The 17,739-nt window shown below is 44.3% G+C and overlaps 1 protein-coding gene across 2 annotated transcripts in view; it reads right to left on the minus strand.

The window, feature by feature from the left end:
- RCHY1 (ring finger and CHY zinc finger domain containing 1) overlaps positions 1-17,739 on the minus strand; it is a 53,243-nt gene that overhangs the window by 31,347 nt on the left and 4,157 nt on the right. For both annotated transcript variants that reach the window (XM_068233084.1, XM_068233095.1), the window contains exons 2-4: positions 12,174-12,293; positions 7,346-7,461; positions 1,843-1,921 (exon numbers count right to left, since the gene is read on the minus strand). In XM_068233084.1, coding sequence (XP_068089185.1) covers positions 1,843-1,921; positions 7,346-7,461; positions 12,174-12,293 — 315 coding nt within the window. The remainder of the gene's footprint in view (positions 1-1,842; positions 1,922-7,345; positions 7,462-12,173; positions 12,294-17,739) is intronic.

The raw sequence follows: 17,739 nt of genomic DNA on the forward strand, positions 1-17,739 counted from the left end.
TTCTCAGCTATCCAAACGCATATCGAAAACATTTCACCATTAGCGCAGGGTGCCCAAACTACCAATGACATCAAATCGTCTGCTTCAAGATGGCCTATATAAACACATTTTAGTTTTGTGTTTCTTTTTTTACAGGTCAGTAAGTGGCAGGGAAAGTTTAAGACTACTTTTTGAATGTCTTGCCCTACTACTTTTACATTTTAAACCAGAACTAGCAATGCCAATATATATCTCTCCATTCAGTATGAAATATGTTTTTTACTTGCAGTACACCATAGTATCATTTTTCAGTGTAATCAGGGCTGTGGAGTCGGTACAAAAATCATCCAACTCCGACTCTTCATTTCATGAAACCACTGACTCCGACTTCATGTACCCAAAATTGCTACGACTCCTCGACTCCTTAGTCTAATTTTTACAAAGGCTATGGATTTGGTTCAAAAATCATCCGACTCCAACTCCTCAGTTTATTGAAACCACCGACTCAGACTCCAACTCCTAGTACTCAAAATTACTCAGACTCCACAGCCCTGAGTGTAATATCCAAAACTTATCTGTCCATCAGTCTTTGCCTTGCAGTCTTAAGCTCTGTACACACACTAGACTGCGGTAGTTGAAAAATGAGTAGTCCCCGATGGTTAGCCATGAGCACATGAGATCAAAACACATTTGTATTGGCTCAGATTGGTAGGCCAAACACAAAAAATGGAAGATCTCACAGCCACTTTACAGGATAGACACAAACAATACTGGAAAACCTGGTTCGGATGGTTTGAATTTCAAGAGACACAACGTTACCTAACACTTCTGAATAATTAACCGATAGATAACATTTATATTCTGTGGGATATGGGTTTACTTTTGTGTTGTCTCTCCCCTGGCAAGTAGGGAGTACCTATTTTTTCTCTATGGGGCTCCTCACCGGACTGCTCTGGATTCTCTCCGCAACCACCTTTACTCCTCTTTTCTTATCCTCTTCTTTTTCCTCTCTTATTTTCCTTATTCTTTCCCTTTCTTTCACATATTCATGTTACTTAGTCAGGAGGGTTTAAATATATAAAAATATATAAGGGCCTCCTGGCCATACGCCTTACCTAAGTATGCTATGGGTCTGTGGTCTGTGGGCGTGGCACACTTGATGAGTCCATCTTCCACTTGTATAGGTTCCCTGGTGTATGATCCCTTTGGGCCCAGGGTAACCTTGACATCCTTATAAAAGTCTGGTCTGGTGTGCGGCGCTCGCTTTACATTATACCCTGTCTATGGTTTTAGCCCAGTTCATTACTGCTTTTATTAGAAGAACTAGGTTTCCCAACATACCTGCTGAGGGAGTCGCACTGGGCGACGACCTATCTACGCAATTGCCACATAGCTACCTGAATGTATAAATCTGCTCTTGTATGTCATTCACAATTCCTGTTACAATTTGCCTGATATTCCTGACAAATGTCTTTGTATTTCTTCTTTATATGTTTTAAAATAAAAGAATCTTTAAAAAAAACACATTTGTACAACAGACAATCCGTATTTCAACCTGAAATAAATACAGCAGGCATTCTAAATTCACAATATATACTGTAGAAGGTGAAATCCCAGCAAAACCATGTTTTATCTAGTCAGACTAGTCCTGCAGTATGGCTGAAGAATTGATAATGAAAGCAGCAAAGCCATTTTATCAGTTGCTTTCTAAGTCCACTAGGTGGTGCTAGAGAAGAACTCTGCTGCTTGTAGTAAAATGTGACATCCAGTTGTGGCCCAGAATAACAAAAGGGTGATTCCTCTCTTTTGAGTGGGTGTGAGATTCCAAGCAGCAAGTATGAAATCTCTTAATACATCTCTTACCTTATGGTTTCCTCTGAAGCTCAAGGGTAGACATAAATTACACTTTGCGCAGTGATCAAACAATTCTTTTGGACCGATCCTAATTTAAAAACAAAAAAAGATTCTTCTTAAAAAACACAGCCAATAATAGAAAAACAGCACATCAATGAAAGTTAAAGGAAACCTGTAGAAGAAAAAAAGTGTCCTAAATGGCTACACACCTTGGCAGAGGGAAGTCTCTGGATCCTCCAGAGGATTCCCCCATCCTCCTCCGCCAAGCAGTTCCTATGGGGCAGGAAGGAGAGGCAGAGCTTCGCTATAGTCAGGGAAACAGAGTGATTGTCTGAAACTAGCAGGCGTGGCTCATTGCTTGTTGCCTACACTGAAGCCAGAGTCCTATTTATTATCGCGGAAAACTGAACATTTTTTCACATTTGCATTCACATACATTTTCTCATGTGTCTTTTCAGAACAGCTAATGAAAGTCAATGGGAACTTGCATGCAATGTGCGAATTTATGCTGCAAGAAGACAGGTTTTTTCACATGTGAAAATGCGAATGTTCAAACATAAATGTTAAAAGAAGTGCAATTCGCCATTGACTTTTACTGGATGTAATCGAAAGGGGTTTCAGACATTCGCAAAATGCATGTGAAGTGTGGACCTCAACTCAAAATGACCACACACACGATACAATAAAATTATCCAATTTTATGGAAATTCGATAAAATCGATCAGATGTACAGAATCAAGGTTTATGAAAATTGAATGGTGTAGGGTAAATTGTCAATGTAGAGACCCAAGTAATTCCTGAAAATGTGCTTGTATTTTTAGAAAAGAAATGTAAAAATTGTAGGGTGTGTGGCCACCTTAAGTTAGTTACAGAAGATAAGAAATGTGTGTACAGACATCAGACTAAAAAGTCTGTTTACATGTACCTTTATATAGCTTCCCGCAGGTACAGTAGATGCCGACCAGGTCGGCATCAGCACCAGAGGGACCCAAAGGCCACTGGCTGGAAGCGGAGCTGCGGCGAGGGCACAGGACGGCTGCCAGGGGCTAGAGGAAGCCCCAGGTAAGTTGATCTTTTTTCACAATTCCTTGGATGTTTCCTTTAAAGAAAATCTGAACTGATCTTTCTTAAAGAAAACTAGAGCTAAAGATACTTAAAAGATTTATACATACCTGGGGCTTCCTCCAGCCCCATTCGCATGGATCACTCCCACGCCACCGTCCTCCGTCTTCTGTACCGGGTCCTGTAACTTCGGCCAGGTTACGCAGTGCGCTTGCTCTGACTGGCTGAGGGTACGGGACCCGGTACAGAAGACTGAGGATGGTGGCGTGGGAGCGATCCGTGCGGATGGGGCTGGAGGAAGCCCCAGGTACGTATAAATCTTTTAAGTATGTTTATCTCTGGTACACTTTAAATAAATAGAAGTCCCTAACTTTTACATGTAATTGGAAGCTCTTACCAATTCCTCTATTGCCCGAGGCCCAATTGGAGAGATTTTATAAATCATCAATTTCGGAAGTGCTCGTCACTGAGAATGAGCGGATTTCAACTGGACATGCGCGAGTTCACAAATTGTGCATACTTAGTAATAGGAATCGCTCCTGCACAAAGAAAAGAAACCGTGAACGGGCAATTTACTGGGTATGTGCAGTGTGTGAACTCTTGTGTGGCCAGTGCAAATACACTCCTTCAATTGAAGCACACTTTAAGAAAAATCGACATAAAACAGGTATAGACTGATAGCACACGGCTAGCTGTGCATTTGTCAAATACTGATTCGATTGAAAAAAAAAAATTCAGTTTTTTTTTAGCAGAGATTAGCTGAACCTCATTTTAGATTTCTTACTTTATGTGTACATAAGCCACCTCCATTTTAATTTGTTTCTTACAAATTTTCAGCTGATAATGTCAAAGTTTGCCACCAGTAAATGGGTTAGTGCAGGTGTTCAAAATGTGCAACAATCTTTTGCAGCTACTTAGGCCACTTTCAGACGGATGGCTGAACTGAGCATTAGCCGAGCAGTTCTGCCTGCTGTCTGCTGCCCACCAGTGCAATTCGGGGGAAATTTAAATGCAGCCGAATAGCAGTGGTTGTAACACTACGCATGTCAAGTGCTGACATGCGGTGGTGCTAGTGGGCAGCGGAGGAATGCGACATGTCGAGTCTGAGTGAGGCTGTGGCCATGCTGGGGGGCTTCCTGTATAGCGCCGGTACCGGGCACCAACAAGTGCCCAAGTGGTGCAGGAATTGATTGAAAGAGGCGCCCTGGTGGATATTAAAAGCACTTAAAAACAGTTTAAAATCGACAAAATATTTTGAGGTGGCTTACCTCAAAGTAACAAAAATCTTTGATGAAATAAAAGATTTTATTGGTAGCACAGGCAACGCGTTTCACGGGTCTGAGCCCGCTTCCTCAGGCCAAATAACAGTGCCAAACTACAAAGATATGGTCAGCATAGGGAGGCTCCCTATGCTGACCATATCTTTGTAGTTTGGCACTGTTATTTGGCCTGAGGAAGCGGGCTCAGACCCGTGAAACGCGTTGCCTGTGCTACCAATAAAATCTTTTGTTTCATCAAAGATTTTTGTTTCTTTGAGGTAAGCCACCTCAAAATATTTTGTCGATTTTAAACTATTTTTAAGTGCTTTTATAAACCACCAGGGCGCCTCTTTCAATCAATTTGTGCATTCCATACCCCCACACCTTATGGTCTGAGGGGTGGAGACAGAACACACGTGGGTAACCACGGTAGAAATCTGTCTCCCTTCTTTTTCCAAGGAGAGCGACCGCATCCAGATCCCTAGGGGTCATCCCGAGTGGAGTCGGGTTTGTTGTCTCCACCTGCTTCCTGTGGTTGGTTGCCCCACTGCAACCCACCTTTGTGAGTAGTCTTGTTTCCATCTTCTATATCCATCTTTTGTTTGACATATTACACTATTGGGCTCCTGTCCCTGTCTCCTGTGTTTTTTCTCCAGAGGGTGCATAGACACCCACACTCTACCACAACTGGTGCAGGAGAGCAGCTCACAGGTGGTGACTTCACTGCTTGTCAGCTGCCCATGTGACAGGGCCCTAACTCATGCATGAGTATTTAGTAGCGCTGATACTGTAAATGGGCCCTACATACACTATTCACACTAAATTTTGTGCAGTGCACGTAAACCATTTTTGCATTATTCATTTATACTACCTGGCTGGGTTTGCAATGCTGACCTCCTGTGCTAATGTCAGATACACCTTGGTTGGATTGATCAGCAGTCTGATATGTCCAGACTCCTCCTCCTACCCAATAACCCTCCACAAGTAGTCAGGAAGGAGATGGGAGGAGGCAGCAGCTAGTCCATTTCTGTGAACACAGAGTTGACCCTGCCTACAGAAAGGAGCAGAGGGAATAGGTGACTGTCACGGACGGTTGCGGGGCCGCAGGCGCGTCCTGGAACCGCCCGTGAAGAAAAAGCGATCGCACTCGATTCCCTGCATCGATTGCGCTTCAAATCGATACAATCGGGGTTGAGTGTGTAGGGGGAGCTGAAGTCCTTTTCTTAGCAGAGAGAGCACCATCCTAAAGGCTGGATGGCTCTTTTGATATGCTAATGAGCCTGGGCCCAGAGAGTCCCTGGCTTCAAGCTGTGCGGATGGCCCATCCATCAGGTATAAGGTGACACCTAGCTGATCTCATGTAGATGTTAATTAACCAAGGGGTGATCAGGATGCCTAGGTGCAGCCAGGCAGGCTACAAATCTCCGGGAGGTCTTGACACCTTGCTCACTGGTAAAGATCAAAGGGAAGCCAGCTGTTAGGTTTATTCAGGATGTGTTCTAGCTGCTGAGTCTCATAGCATAATCCATAACTTCCCAGATCTGTCATATTTCTGGGGTTCCTGAGATGGCAGCTTCGCCAAACGTGGGGGAAGTGTAGCATGAGCCCCGGTGCTGGTTCTGAGGAAGTTTCAGAACATTCTGAGGTAAGGACTGCCAGTTAGGCAGTTTGAAAATGCCCTGATGATACCACAGGGGTCCCACCCCTCATGTCTGGTATCAGGGCGCTGGGTAAATCGAGACAGACCTGAAAATGTTAATAAATCTGCCCTGACCTGTACGGTTCTGTGAGATAGAGCCCATATATGGGTAGATATGATTTCTAGCCCCCAGGATAAGGGGAGGGCTCATCTTCTAAGGGGGTGTATGGCTCCCCGCCCTCACTCCCTCCTACTGAAGCAGGGGCATAAGAATGGCTGAGGACCCAAACTCAGTGTCCTCCAGACTGAAACATCTTGCACTCATCAGATGCCAGCTTGAGGATATGCTGGCATCCACCTGGTCTGAACTCTGAACTTTGATTGAAATCCAGAACTGATTTTTCCCACAAAAAGGACATCTTTCCAGGAACTAAGTATTTTTCTCCCTTCTTTTATTTTTCATACTGGCTATTACTGTTTTAATAATTGTTGATTTTAATAATTGTCTGTATATATTAATTATTTATATTGCGTGAATAAACGACTTTCTCCAAGTCATTCACTGTCTGCTACCCTGCTTATCAGCACACACAGAACTGATCCCGGGTCTCTGAAGATACGCTACTGTTTGTTTGTTGTTGGCTAGACAGAATATCGTGTGTTTAACCGTTTTATTCGCAGGATTAGTCAGTTAATGGGCTCCACGGTCCCATGGTAACCGCGGTGGTGGCAGTACCCTGAACCAGTGGGTGAAGTTGTAATTACCCGTGTCTCACAGGCTCCCTTCTGAGTTGTCTGCGGCTAATTCTTAACGGTTCCTGCGCATTGACTGCGACCAGAGTTCGCACGATCTGTGCGCTGGCACCGTTTAGAAGGCTAAGTGCGGTCAGCCACTAGGGCTCCTGTGACAGTGACCATGGTCAGGTGATGGCTCTGTGCAGAAATCTCAGGCAACCGCTGAACACATGCAACAAGAAATTACTTTGGTTAAGTGTGGAAAAGCTTTACAGTACACAGTAGACTTCAGTACAGAATTAGTGATTCCAAAGACAATGGGCTTGATTCACAAAGCGGTGCAAACTGTTAGCACGCTGGTGAAAAGCCCCTTATCACGCCTAAACTCAGTTTAGGCATGATAAGTTTAGACGTGATAAGTTTAGGCGTGATAAGTTTAGGCATGATAACTATAGCACCAACTGGGTTCGCACCGCAGTACACAGCTGATCAAAAGTTTTGCGCTAGCAAAGTCTGGTGCGCGAAACGTCGCAGAGTTTAATGGCGCTGCTTTGAGCGCGGGACTTTGCGATCTAAACTTATCTAAACTTATCACGCCTAAACTATTATCATGCCTAAACTGAGTTTAGGCATGATAAGGGGCTTTTCACCAGCGTGGTGCAATGGTTATCACGCCTAAAGTCTCTAACTGGGTTAGCACCGCTTTGTGAATCGAGCCCTATGAACCCAAAAATGAATTCTACTTTCCATGCCTGTTCACGGTCACTCTTTGTCAGTACATAAGTTAATGATTCCAGTATAAATAGCTATTCCATACCTGCATATACCACATCCATCACAGTGATACTGATTCTTGTCCTTGTCATAGAGGTGACATATATCGCAGTAATAGTCCCCAAAAACATGATTACAATGTTCGCATTTTTGTTGAGCCTAAAAAAAAAAACCACACATGAAAACATGTTAACATTTTCTAAAGAATAGCAAGTAAAAAACTATACTCTAGAGCAGATGTTATTATCCTCTGTGCTGCCCTTACCGTCTTCATTAAGTGTGCTTCATATTGTAGGTGGAATAAACATTTGGCTTTATATATTCTGCCTTCTGGATAAAAGACGCTTACCCGTGAGTTTTAAAAGAGAAAAAAAAAAGGTTACTTACCTTAGTAGAGGGAAGGGATAATCCAGAGGTTACCCCCGTCCCACTTGATTTCGCCGTTCTAATGCTGGGACAAGGGCTTGTCAAATAGGTTTGTGGCCACACTCCCGTGTGTAAACGAGCATGGCTGCATTGCCCAGGCACAACATGGCCTGCACCTGTACAGTATCACGGAACCGTTTTTTTCCTACGTGAACCAGCAGCTCAGTGGTACTGCGCAAGTGGTCAGGGCACCAGGGAAACTACGTTTTGGTATACGCTAGCAGTTACAAACACTAGTTTCAAACACCTCGCTTAATGGTGTTGAGCAGTCTTGTCACTTAGATACTTGATTGTATGCATATCCCTTTATTAACACTTTTTTGCACAAAGGCAGCAATTGATGTCACTGCTCAGGGGAGATGAGGCCAAGCTGCCATGCTCAAAGAGATGATTCTGATGATCTCAGCCCCCCCTGAGTTCACTAAACTTAACATAACTAAATTTCAGCAACATGCATACATGGATTTAATACCCAAGTATACAATGCTTCCTCTTTGCATCACAGTTTTTCATTTGTTGATATTCTTTTTGCTAGAAACTACCCGAATGCTGTAATTCTTTAGGAACATGAAGCCTGATGCAGAAACCTATGATAATATTGCTCTGTGCAGCCTGGCATAGATTCATACAATAGGCCCATTATTTTTTCGATGCCGTCATTGTCATATACCTCTCCAGAAAACGTTTTCTACACTTTGACCAATACAAATGAAACTATGTTGGCTGCCCATACACCGTAGATTGACTTTCAATAGATTTTGGGAATTGTCCTTGTGATGCCACATCTGCTGCTTCTGTCACTGCTCCCCAAATGTTAACGTGCCCCATCCCACCAATGCCCTGCATTACAGCCTCTCAACTGCCTGGTCACCGCAAGTCCAGCTGCTCCTTCTTCCTCATTTATATCCCTCATGGCTGCCTCACACAGCCTGTAATGCATGGGTGACATCACACATGCGCCAGTTTGGAAGTCACTTGAATGAGGAAGAAGGAGAAGCTGGACTCGCGGTTGCCAGACAGGTGAGAGATTTTAATGCACCATTACCTTTGCGCACCCAATCGACCACGTTGGCCAGAGATTTTCCAGCGTGTGCGATCTAAACTTTCGACCAATTTTGGCCCAATATTGGTTGGCTCATCGATTGGGCATGCTCGTTTCAGCACCAATTTTTATCTGATTCAATAATAATGATTAAATGGGATGGTTGGTTGGCAGCAAAATCGCTAGATGCAGTGCTGCATGTGCTAGCGCTTTACAAAAAAGGTTTAAAGGTGTTAAACCTTTTTTGTAAAGCGCTAGCACATGCAGCACTGTACAATAGATATATTGTTTTATGTAGTATTGTCACTTATAACAGAGACATTACATTGTTCAACAATGGTACACAAAATAGCAAAACAATAAACAATGGTGCTCAGATTGCAAGTTAGGTATAAATATAGAAAATGAGTCACTGAATACATATGGTGGCAGTGAAGACACATAGGGAAGAGGATGACTAACTATAAGTAGAACCAGAAAAGAGCTCATGAAATGTATTTATTTATTTTATTTATAAAGCGCCAACATATTACGCTGCGCTCCCCCACTATATATTGCAAGGAGTCAATAATATACATATTAATCCCACAACAATCACAAAGAAAGCTGTTTTGGTGATTATTATTTCTATTATTGAATACATATACCCTTTTTCCCTGAAAATAAGCCCTACCCCGAAAATAAGCCCTGGCGGAAGTTAAAGAGGAGGAAGAGGCAGCCAGCAAGCGGGGACACAGCGGTGCAGTGCCGATTGGGCACTGATCCTGTCATCCCAGCACACAGCAAGGTTATCAGCTGTGTGCAGGGAAGACAGGGCAGGTGCCTGATCAGTACAGTAGCATACTTTCAAATCCATGAACATCAATCACAGTACAAAGGAACAGGAAATGTTCTGCTGAGTTACACTTCCTGATACAAATATAAGACATCCCCTAAAAATAAGCCCTAGCACATCTTTTAGAGCAAAAATTAATATAAGACACTGTCTTATTTTCGGGGAAAGACGGTACTACGCTGTTATGCAGGGACAAGTGCGATCAATTTAGCTAAATTGCCCCGGAGCAGCAACCTCTCATTGATGTGCTCCATGCCACTCTCCATCTTCCTCACACTTCTGTGTTCTAAACTGGATCTTCTGCTTGTTCTATTCTGGTGCTACCTATTGTGGTTTCTAGACCCCCGGAACAGCACACTTGAGAATTTGATTTATGCTTCCCATCCCCTTTTTTTAGTATACTTTCGAGTTACAATGACCAACTACACACAGCTATCAAGAAGACTATGTATAGTTCAAAAATGTATATGTCCTGAATAAGCATTTGTTGGTTTGACGTTGGCAGATTAAAGGTAGCCATACATCTAGAAATGATGGGCAGATTCGAAAAGACGAATCTCTCTTTAATCGAATATGATTAGAGAGAAATCTGTCAGCTGCCCATACCCCGCAGGCCGATTCCCAATCAATTTAAAATGGATATGGAATCAGCCGAGCTCACCGCATTGCCGTCCCCCCTAATGTGTGATGCCCAGTGATATGTATATTATCTACCCGCTGCTTGTCCTCCGCTGGCCCCGGGCGCACTCCTTGCTCTTTACACACGCCCCACATAGCTGCCGGCGTTCATGCGAGCAAGTGTGTGATGTCACACGTGCACCCCGTTACTCCAGCAACCACGTGGTGCACGTGTATGGAGCGAAGAGAGCACCCGGGGCCAGCGGAGGGCAAGCAGCAAACAGGTAATGTATAAGTGCACTGGACACCAGGGGGTACATTACACATTAGTGGGGACAGCGTTGGGGGTCTTGTCGCATTTGTCCCGATATCGCTCGCTGTTAACGCACGCACACGAGCGAGCAAGTCGGCCCAAGATCTTGCAGTATGTCTGACCGATTAATATAACCAATGTGTCGCATTGTCGATCAAGCAAGCACTTGGCGCCACCGATTTTCATCCAATTTTGATTCGAATAATCTAATCTGATCGTCAATCGGCCACCAAGTCACCTAATGTATGGTCATTAACTTTCTGTTGCAATACCATATACACTGGCTTTATGCTGGACCAGTTCCACTGATGGATGAGACCTGTACCCAAGGGTCAGAATGTACTACCTCACAGAGCCCAATGAAAGGCATGTTCTGAAATTATGTGGTGAAAGCTATTACCTTGACATTATTGGCTGTTCACATTTTCTCAAAGCATCTGTTATCACCCTGTCTTCCCTTATCCTAGGTTTCTGGATAAGGACAATAAAGGTGAGTATTGTGGGGGCCTTATCCCAGCATTGCTACCAGCCTCTGAGAATGCTACTTTCCTGGCCAGAGCCGGGACAAGGTCCTCCAGCACCTGAGGCTGAGACACCAAAGTGTGCCCCTCCATCCCTCCCACCCCAGCCGTCACACACTGATTACTATTAGACTAAGAGGCACCCCAGGGCCCCAACAACTTAATCTCTAGTTATCTGGCTTGCAATCACTGCCATGTATCCCCTTTTCTTATTTCTTTCTTCTTCAAAAACAATAGGGGAATGATAACTGAGAGAGCTGTGCACCTCCTCCTATACTGCACCCTGAGGCTGGAGCCTCTCTCGCCTCTGCCTCGACCCTGTTCCTGACTGTGATTTTCTGACTTTGCTAGTATGTTGTGTCACCAACATGAAACAAGTAAGCAGATCTAAAACAAAATAACTCAAGATCTGGGTGTTCATTTCAGTAAGTAACTATGTAGTTGTGTCTGCTTTTCATCATCTGTAAGGCCTAGTTTCCACTTGCAACGCAGGTGGCCATGCTCATGATTCCCTGAGGCACTTGCAATTCGATTCATTTGAAATCAATGCGATAGCAGCGCTAAACGCACTGAAATGTATGCAACCATGCATTGCGATTCTGTGGTATTTTGCACAGCATGTATGGAAACATCGGACAGTGCAGTCTATGCACTTCTGATCGTGCAGATGGCAGATGAAAATCGCGCAGATGGAAGAGTATGGTGGCTGGACCAAGGAGACACTCAAGAAACACTTTGAGAAGGAGTCAGCCACAGCCGTACTCTCTTTTCTATCCTGACAGGTTTCCTACAGAATTAAATGCATAAAACTATACTTAGTCATCATGTTTGAATAGGACTCCAAAGAAAATGGGTCTACATGCCATAGCAAACTACTGGCTTTCCACCATTTATACACTGTGATTCCTCGTTTATGGGAAACAATGCACAGACTAAAGGGATTCTATGTAACTATAACTGCAGGCCCATTGTACAAACTGTGCTTATGGGCCAACTATTAAATCTGTGTACAAGCTAAAGACATTTTCTTCCAAAACACGGTGGCGTAATTTACAGGAAATGAAAATTATTGTACAACATTTGTGATTTCAAGTATGGAATACTACGACACTGTACCTTCTGAATACGCTTGCATTTCACACACTGGACTTCCACTACCTTGAAACGATCCATCTTGTGATTTTCTATGCTGTCATGGCACAAGCGACAAGTATAAAATTTACCACAGCAAGGTGCCTGAAAGAACAGAAGGAGTCGACGTTTTGACACCTTGAAGGCTTGATTCATTTCTTTACAAAGTATTACTGAGATACACAAGAGATAAGTACATACACAACCAAAAGACAATAATGTAGTACATTTATGGATATCTGCAAAAGATATATCAAAGAAGTGTAGTGATGTTTAGACACAGGGTTCAGATCAATATGGCCTGTTCGGAAAAAATATATATATACTTTCGGTATTTTACACTTTTTTCCTCTAAATTCACTAAGATTTCAACACATGCGGTAATGGTATGGTAATTTACTGAACAATTTTCAGTTCATGAAGACCTGGTTGGTAATGTCTCATCAGCTGTAGAGTAGGTCAGGCAACAAGTTGCGATTCTTCTCTCTGCATGTGCCGTTCCTGTGTAATTTGGGAAATACAAGGCTTCCTGCCTGCATACGACAAATAAAGGCTCGAGGAAAAAAGGGCGCACAGGAACGTTAGTAAAATATTATTATTAAATATCATATTTACTATAAAAACCTTAAAATATCGATATTAAATACCGATATTTTACTATGGGCAAACCTAACCCTACTCTCACACAGAACTGTCCGGACGCCTAACCCATAACCCTCCCCCCTGGGCCAGAGTCCTGAGCTGCTCCCGGGATATTCAGGGCAGCCTGAGAATGCAGGGCCTGGCTGCGGATCTCCCCTAAAGAGCTGAGAGCCAGTGACATGTGCTCCGATGGCCCCTGGCCGATGCCACCTGCCCCTGCCTGGAGGTACCTGGTCAGAGGGGTGGAGGAGGCATTAACCTCAGCTGGGCCCCTGATTGCTCCCCGACCTGAAGGGGATGTCTGAACCAGAGTACGCCGTGTCTAACCATCCAAGGCCGGGTTGCTGCTCTGCCATCTGCCCATCGCCAGAGCAACCCCGGCCGGGTCACCTGGCATTCACGCTTGCGGCAAGTGGACTAAATGGACGCCACCATAGGCGCCCATACAAAATAGCGGCCTTTGGGGGCCTGCGATGCCCAATGTATAGTGGGTGCTGCATCACTGCCCGCTATATATCGGGCAAATTTCTGCTCTGGCACCCAAAGGCCGCTATTTTGTATTGGCGCCTATGGTGGTGCCCATTTAGTCCACTTGCTGCATGCGCCCTTTTTTCCTGCTCCACCCTGCATCTCTTTAGATGTGCATGCAACCATTAGAGGTCTTAGGACTTTTGTGTATCAGTATATATACTGTAGAACAGTGCATTGGATTAAATGGAATGAGAAGCAGGACCAGGAGACTCTTCCTATTGGCTGTCTGCCTTGTCTCTCAATGGTATTGCATGCTGATTGTTATGCTACGTACACACATGCGACAACGATCGTTCGTTGTCAACGACGAACGATCTTTTAATTGACGAAAGAACGACCGAAGTAAAGTTAGTTGTAAAAAGTGTGTAACGATCATATCGTTAGAACGAACGTTACACCACGTAAAAGCACTTAATGCGCCTGCGCATAAAATTGTAAAGTTCCTTGGAGAAAAAGAGAAATGCGCATGTCCAGCCTGGTACGAACGATCGTTTCCAACGATATACCACTTTTGCTAACGATCGTCGGTGGTAAAAATCCGCCAAGACAGAACTTTGTTTTGTAGCGATTTGCCTCGTTCGTCGTTTGCCTTAATAGTCGTTGGTTCGTTTTTTGTAACGATCGTCGTTGGTAAAGATCGGGGAACGATCGTTACAAACGACTATAGTCGCATGTGTGTACGCACCTTTAGTTATTGGCAAGTCCAGATAGGTCTTAAAACACTGAACATTTTACTTTCTTTGCCGAATGCTGTAATTTTTGTGAGTTGACATTTATTAACCTCCTTGGCGGTAACCCCGTGTGTGACACGGGGTAAGCCGCCGGAGGGTGCCGCTCAGGCCCTGCTGGGCCGATTTTCATAATTTTTGTTTTGCTGGACGCAGCTAGCACTTTGCTAGCTGCGCCAGCACTCTGATCGCCGCCGGCCCCTGCCCGATCGCCGCTATCTGCTGCGGCGCGGGCCCCCCCCCCCTCCAGACCCCAGCGCTGCCTGGCCAATCAGTGCCAGGCAGCGCCGAGGGGTGGCCCGGGACTCCCAATGACGTCCCGACGTCAGTGACGTCGGTGACGTCATCCCGCCCCGTCGCCATGGCGACGGGGGAAGCCCTCCAGGAAATCCCGTTCTATGAACGGGATTTCCTGATCGGAGATCGCCGAAGGCGATCGAAGCGGGCGGGGGGATGCCGCTCAGCAGCGGCTATCATGTAGCGAGCCCTCGGCTCGCTACATGATTAAAAATTTTTTTTTTTTTTTAAAAACTGCTGCGCTCCCTCCTGGCGGTATTTTTCATACCGCCAAGGAGGTTAAAGGTATTTACCACACAAGACAGTAATTTTACTTTGCAGTTTGGTAATAGGTTTATTGAATTGGTGTTTCAGAAGATGTTTGGTAAAATCTCCTGTTTCTTGCATTACAAAAGATGGTATCGCTTAGTGAATTGATGCCACTGTCAATCAGAGGCAGAGGCTCAACTGAGGTAAGGATCTAACTTTACCTTTTATAGGTACACTTTAAGCCAACTGACTGAGAACATCTGAATGATGCAGTCAACAGAAAGCTCAGCTTAGGTGCATGCAGCTGCCAGGGGACCATCTCCAAGTAAGGTGTTCTAGAGGCAGCTACCAAAACTCACAGATAGTTATCAGCTAACACAACACCCCCAAATAAATGAGATTGTTAGTGCCACATATCCAACAGGCAGTCGCCAACCCTGGCTGACCAAAGCTACTAAACAGTTAAAGGGGTGCTCTAGGGTAGCTGAACGCCGTTGGAGAAAAACTAATACTAATGAGGATTTCATTACTTACAAAAAAGAGTTGAACAAGTTCAAAACCGCTCTCTCTTCTGCAAAACAATCATACTTCTCCTCCCTCATATCCTCCCACTTGCACAATCCAAAGCGCCTGTTCAGTACTTTCAACTCCCTTCTCCGACCACCCCCTCCTCCTCCTTCTTTATGCTTATCAGCTGAAGAATTTGCAACATACTTTACAGATAAAATTGCAAAAATCCGTAGTGTGTTTTCCACGCAGACATCAAACTCCATCTCCACTCCTCTTGTTGACTGCTCTCTTTCCAGTTTCTCTCCACTCTCCAAACATTCGCTCTCTTCCCTTATCTCCAAATCCCATCTAACCACCTGTTCTTTGGATCCTATCCCATCACATCTCATTCCACAGCTATCCACATCCCTCATCCCTGCCCTAACATCGCTGTTTAACCTATCCCTCTCCACCGGAATTTTTCCATCCTCACTCAAGAGGGCTGTTGTAACACCACTACTTAAAAAACCATCTCTAGACCCCACCGAACTTGCTAACTACCGCCCAGTGTCACTTCTTCCATTTGCATCTAAATTACTTGAACGCCACATTCACGCTGAACTAAGTCAGTATTTATCTGCAAATTCCTTGCTTGATCAGTTCCAATCTGGCTTCCGGCCAAACCACTCCACAGAAACAGCCCTCACCAAAGTAGCTAATGGTCTCCTCACAGCTAAATCCAAAGGCTATTATTCCATACTCATCCTTCTAGATCTGTCATCAGCATTCGACACTGTCGACCACACTCTACTCTTACAGATCCTTTCATCTATAGGAATAAAGGACCTCTCTCTCTCCTGGATATCTTCCTACCTCTCTGGAAGGTCTTTCACTGTTTCTTATTCAGATCAGGCCTCCTCTTCACATCCTCTGTCTGTAGGGGTACCTCAAGGCTCTGTCCTCGGTCCCCTCCTCTTCTCCATCTACATGCACGGTCTTGGTAACTTAATCAGCTCATTTGGTTTCCAATACCACCTATATGCAGACGATACACAACTGTACCTCTCGGCCCCAGACCTTAACTCCCTCCTCACACGGGTTCCCAACTGCCTGTCCGCTATTTCCTCTTTCATGTCCTCTCGCTTCTTAAAACTTAATATGAATAAAACTGAACTAATAGTCTTTCCACCATCCCTGCCCACCCATTTGCCTGATATTACAATAAATTTTAACAACACATCTATAACATCAGTTCCCAAAGCACGGTGCTTGGGGGTAATATTTGATTCTTCTCTCTCATTTACTCCTCACATTAACTCCCTAACCAGCTCCTGCCATTTCCAACTGAAAAACATAGCACGTATCCAACATTTTCTCTCCCATGACACAACCAAAATGTTAGTACATGCTCTTATTATATCTCGATTGGACTATTGCAATATATTGCTTGGTGGACTTCCAACTAACCGACTAACACCGCTCAATTCTGTACTGAACTCTGCTGCTCGACTCATTCATCTCTCCTCTCGCTCTTCCTCTGCTGACCCTCTGTCAAGCTCTTCACTGGCTACCAATTAATGAAAGGATTCAGTTCAAACTCTTAACCCTAACCTACAAAGCTCTCCACAATCTCTCTCCCCTGTACATCTCCTCACTAGTCTCCAGATACCAACCCAACCGCAATCTCAGATCTGCACACGAGCTTCTTCTATCCTCTTCTACAATTACCTCCTCACATTCACATGTACAAGACTTCTCACGTGCCTCACCCCTCCTCTGGAATGCCCTTCCACAACACATCCGCCACTCTCCCACCTTTGAAATCTTTAAACGCTCCCTCAAAACCCACCTTTTCCGACAAGCATATTCTCTAGCTTAGGCCATGCACCCACTAAATAACCTAATTACGCACTGCCTGTACATATACTGTATACTTCCCCACCTCTTGTTTCCACCCCATTCCTTTAGATTGTAAGCTCGCAAGGGCAGGGCTCTCACCCTTTTGTGTCATGGACTGTTATTAATTTAATTGCTTGCACACTGTTAGACATTTATACATTTTAGTCATCATGTTAAATCAAATTGTAATCAGCAGTGCTGTATCTTGTATCAGTGTTTATATTTGATGTATATCATTGTCTGTATCATTATGTATCCCTTGTTTGTTTTCTTACATTGTACAGCGCCACGGGAATATGTTGGCGCTTTATAAATAAATAATAATAATAATAATAATAATGTGGGTTAAGTCCCTCTGCCGGCATCAAGGTCAAACTCTTAGAGGGGCCCCAAAATTAACAGTGGATGCATCCGCATAATACACATACAATGAGCATATCTACGATTGAACATGTCTGATATAAGATAAAAAGCCCAAGAACAAACTTACCTGAGGTCGGCCACATGGCCATGAGCCCCTAACCTTGTAAGGTGATGATTATTAGCCTGATTTAGCGACTACTTATTTTTTTGCTGTGTATTGTTTGGTGTGTGCAGAGGCACAGGGGGAATCTGCTGGTGGACTTCTGCTGTTGTCAGGCTGCATCGCTCATGCGAAGCAGGAATACTCATCGGAGCACAAGCTTCCAATCCCCGGCATCTATTTGCCACTTTCA

The sequence above is a fragment of the Hyperolius riggenbachi genome, chromosome 1 (genome assembly GCF_040937935.1).
Source record: "Hyperolius riggenbachi isolate aHypRig1 chromosome 1, aHypRig1.pri, whole genome shotgun sequence".
Taxonomy (NCBI): Eukaryota; Metazoa; Chordata; class Amphibia; order Anura; family Hyperoliidae; genus Hyperolius; species Hyperolius riggenbachi.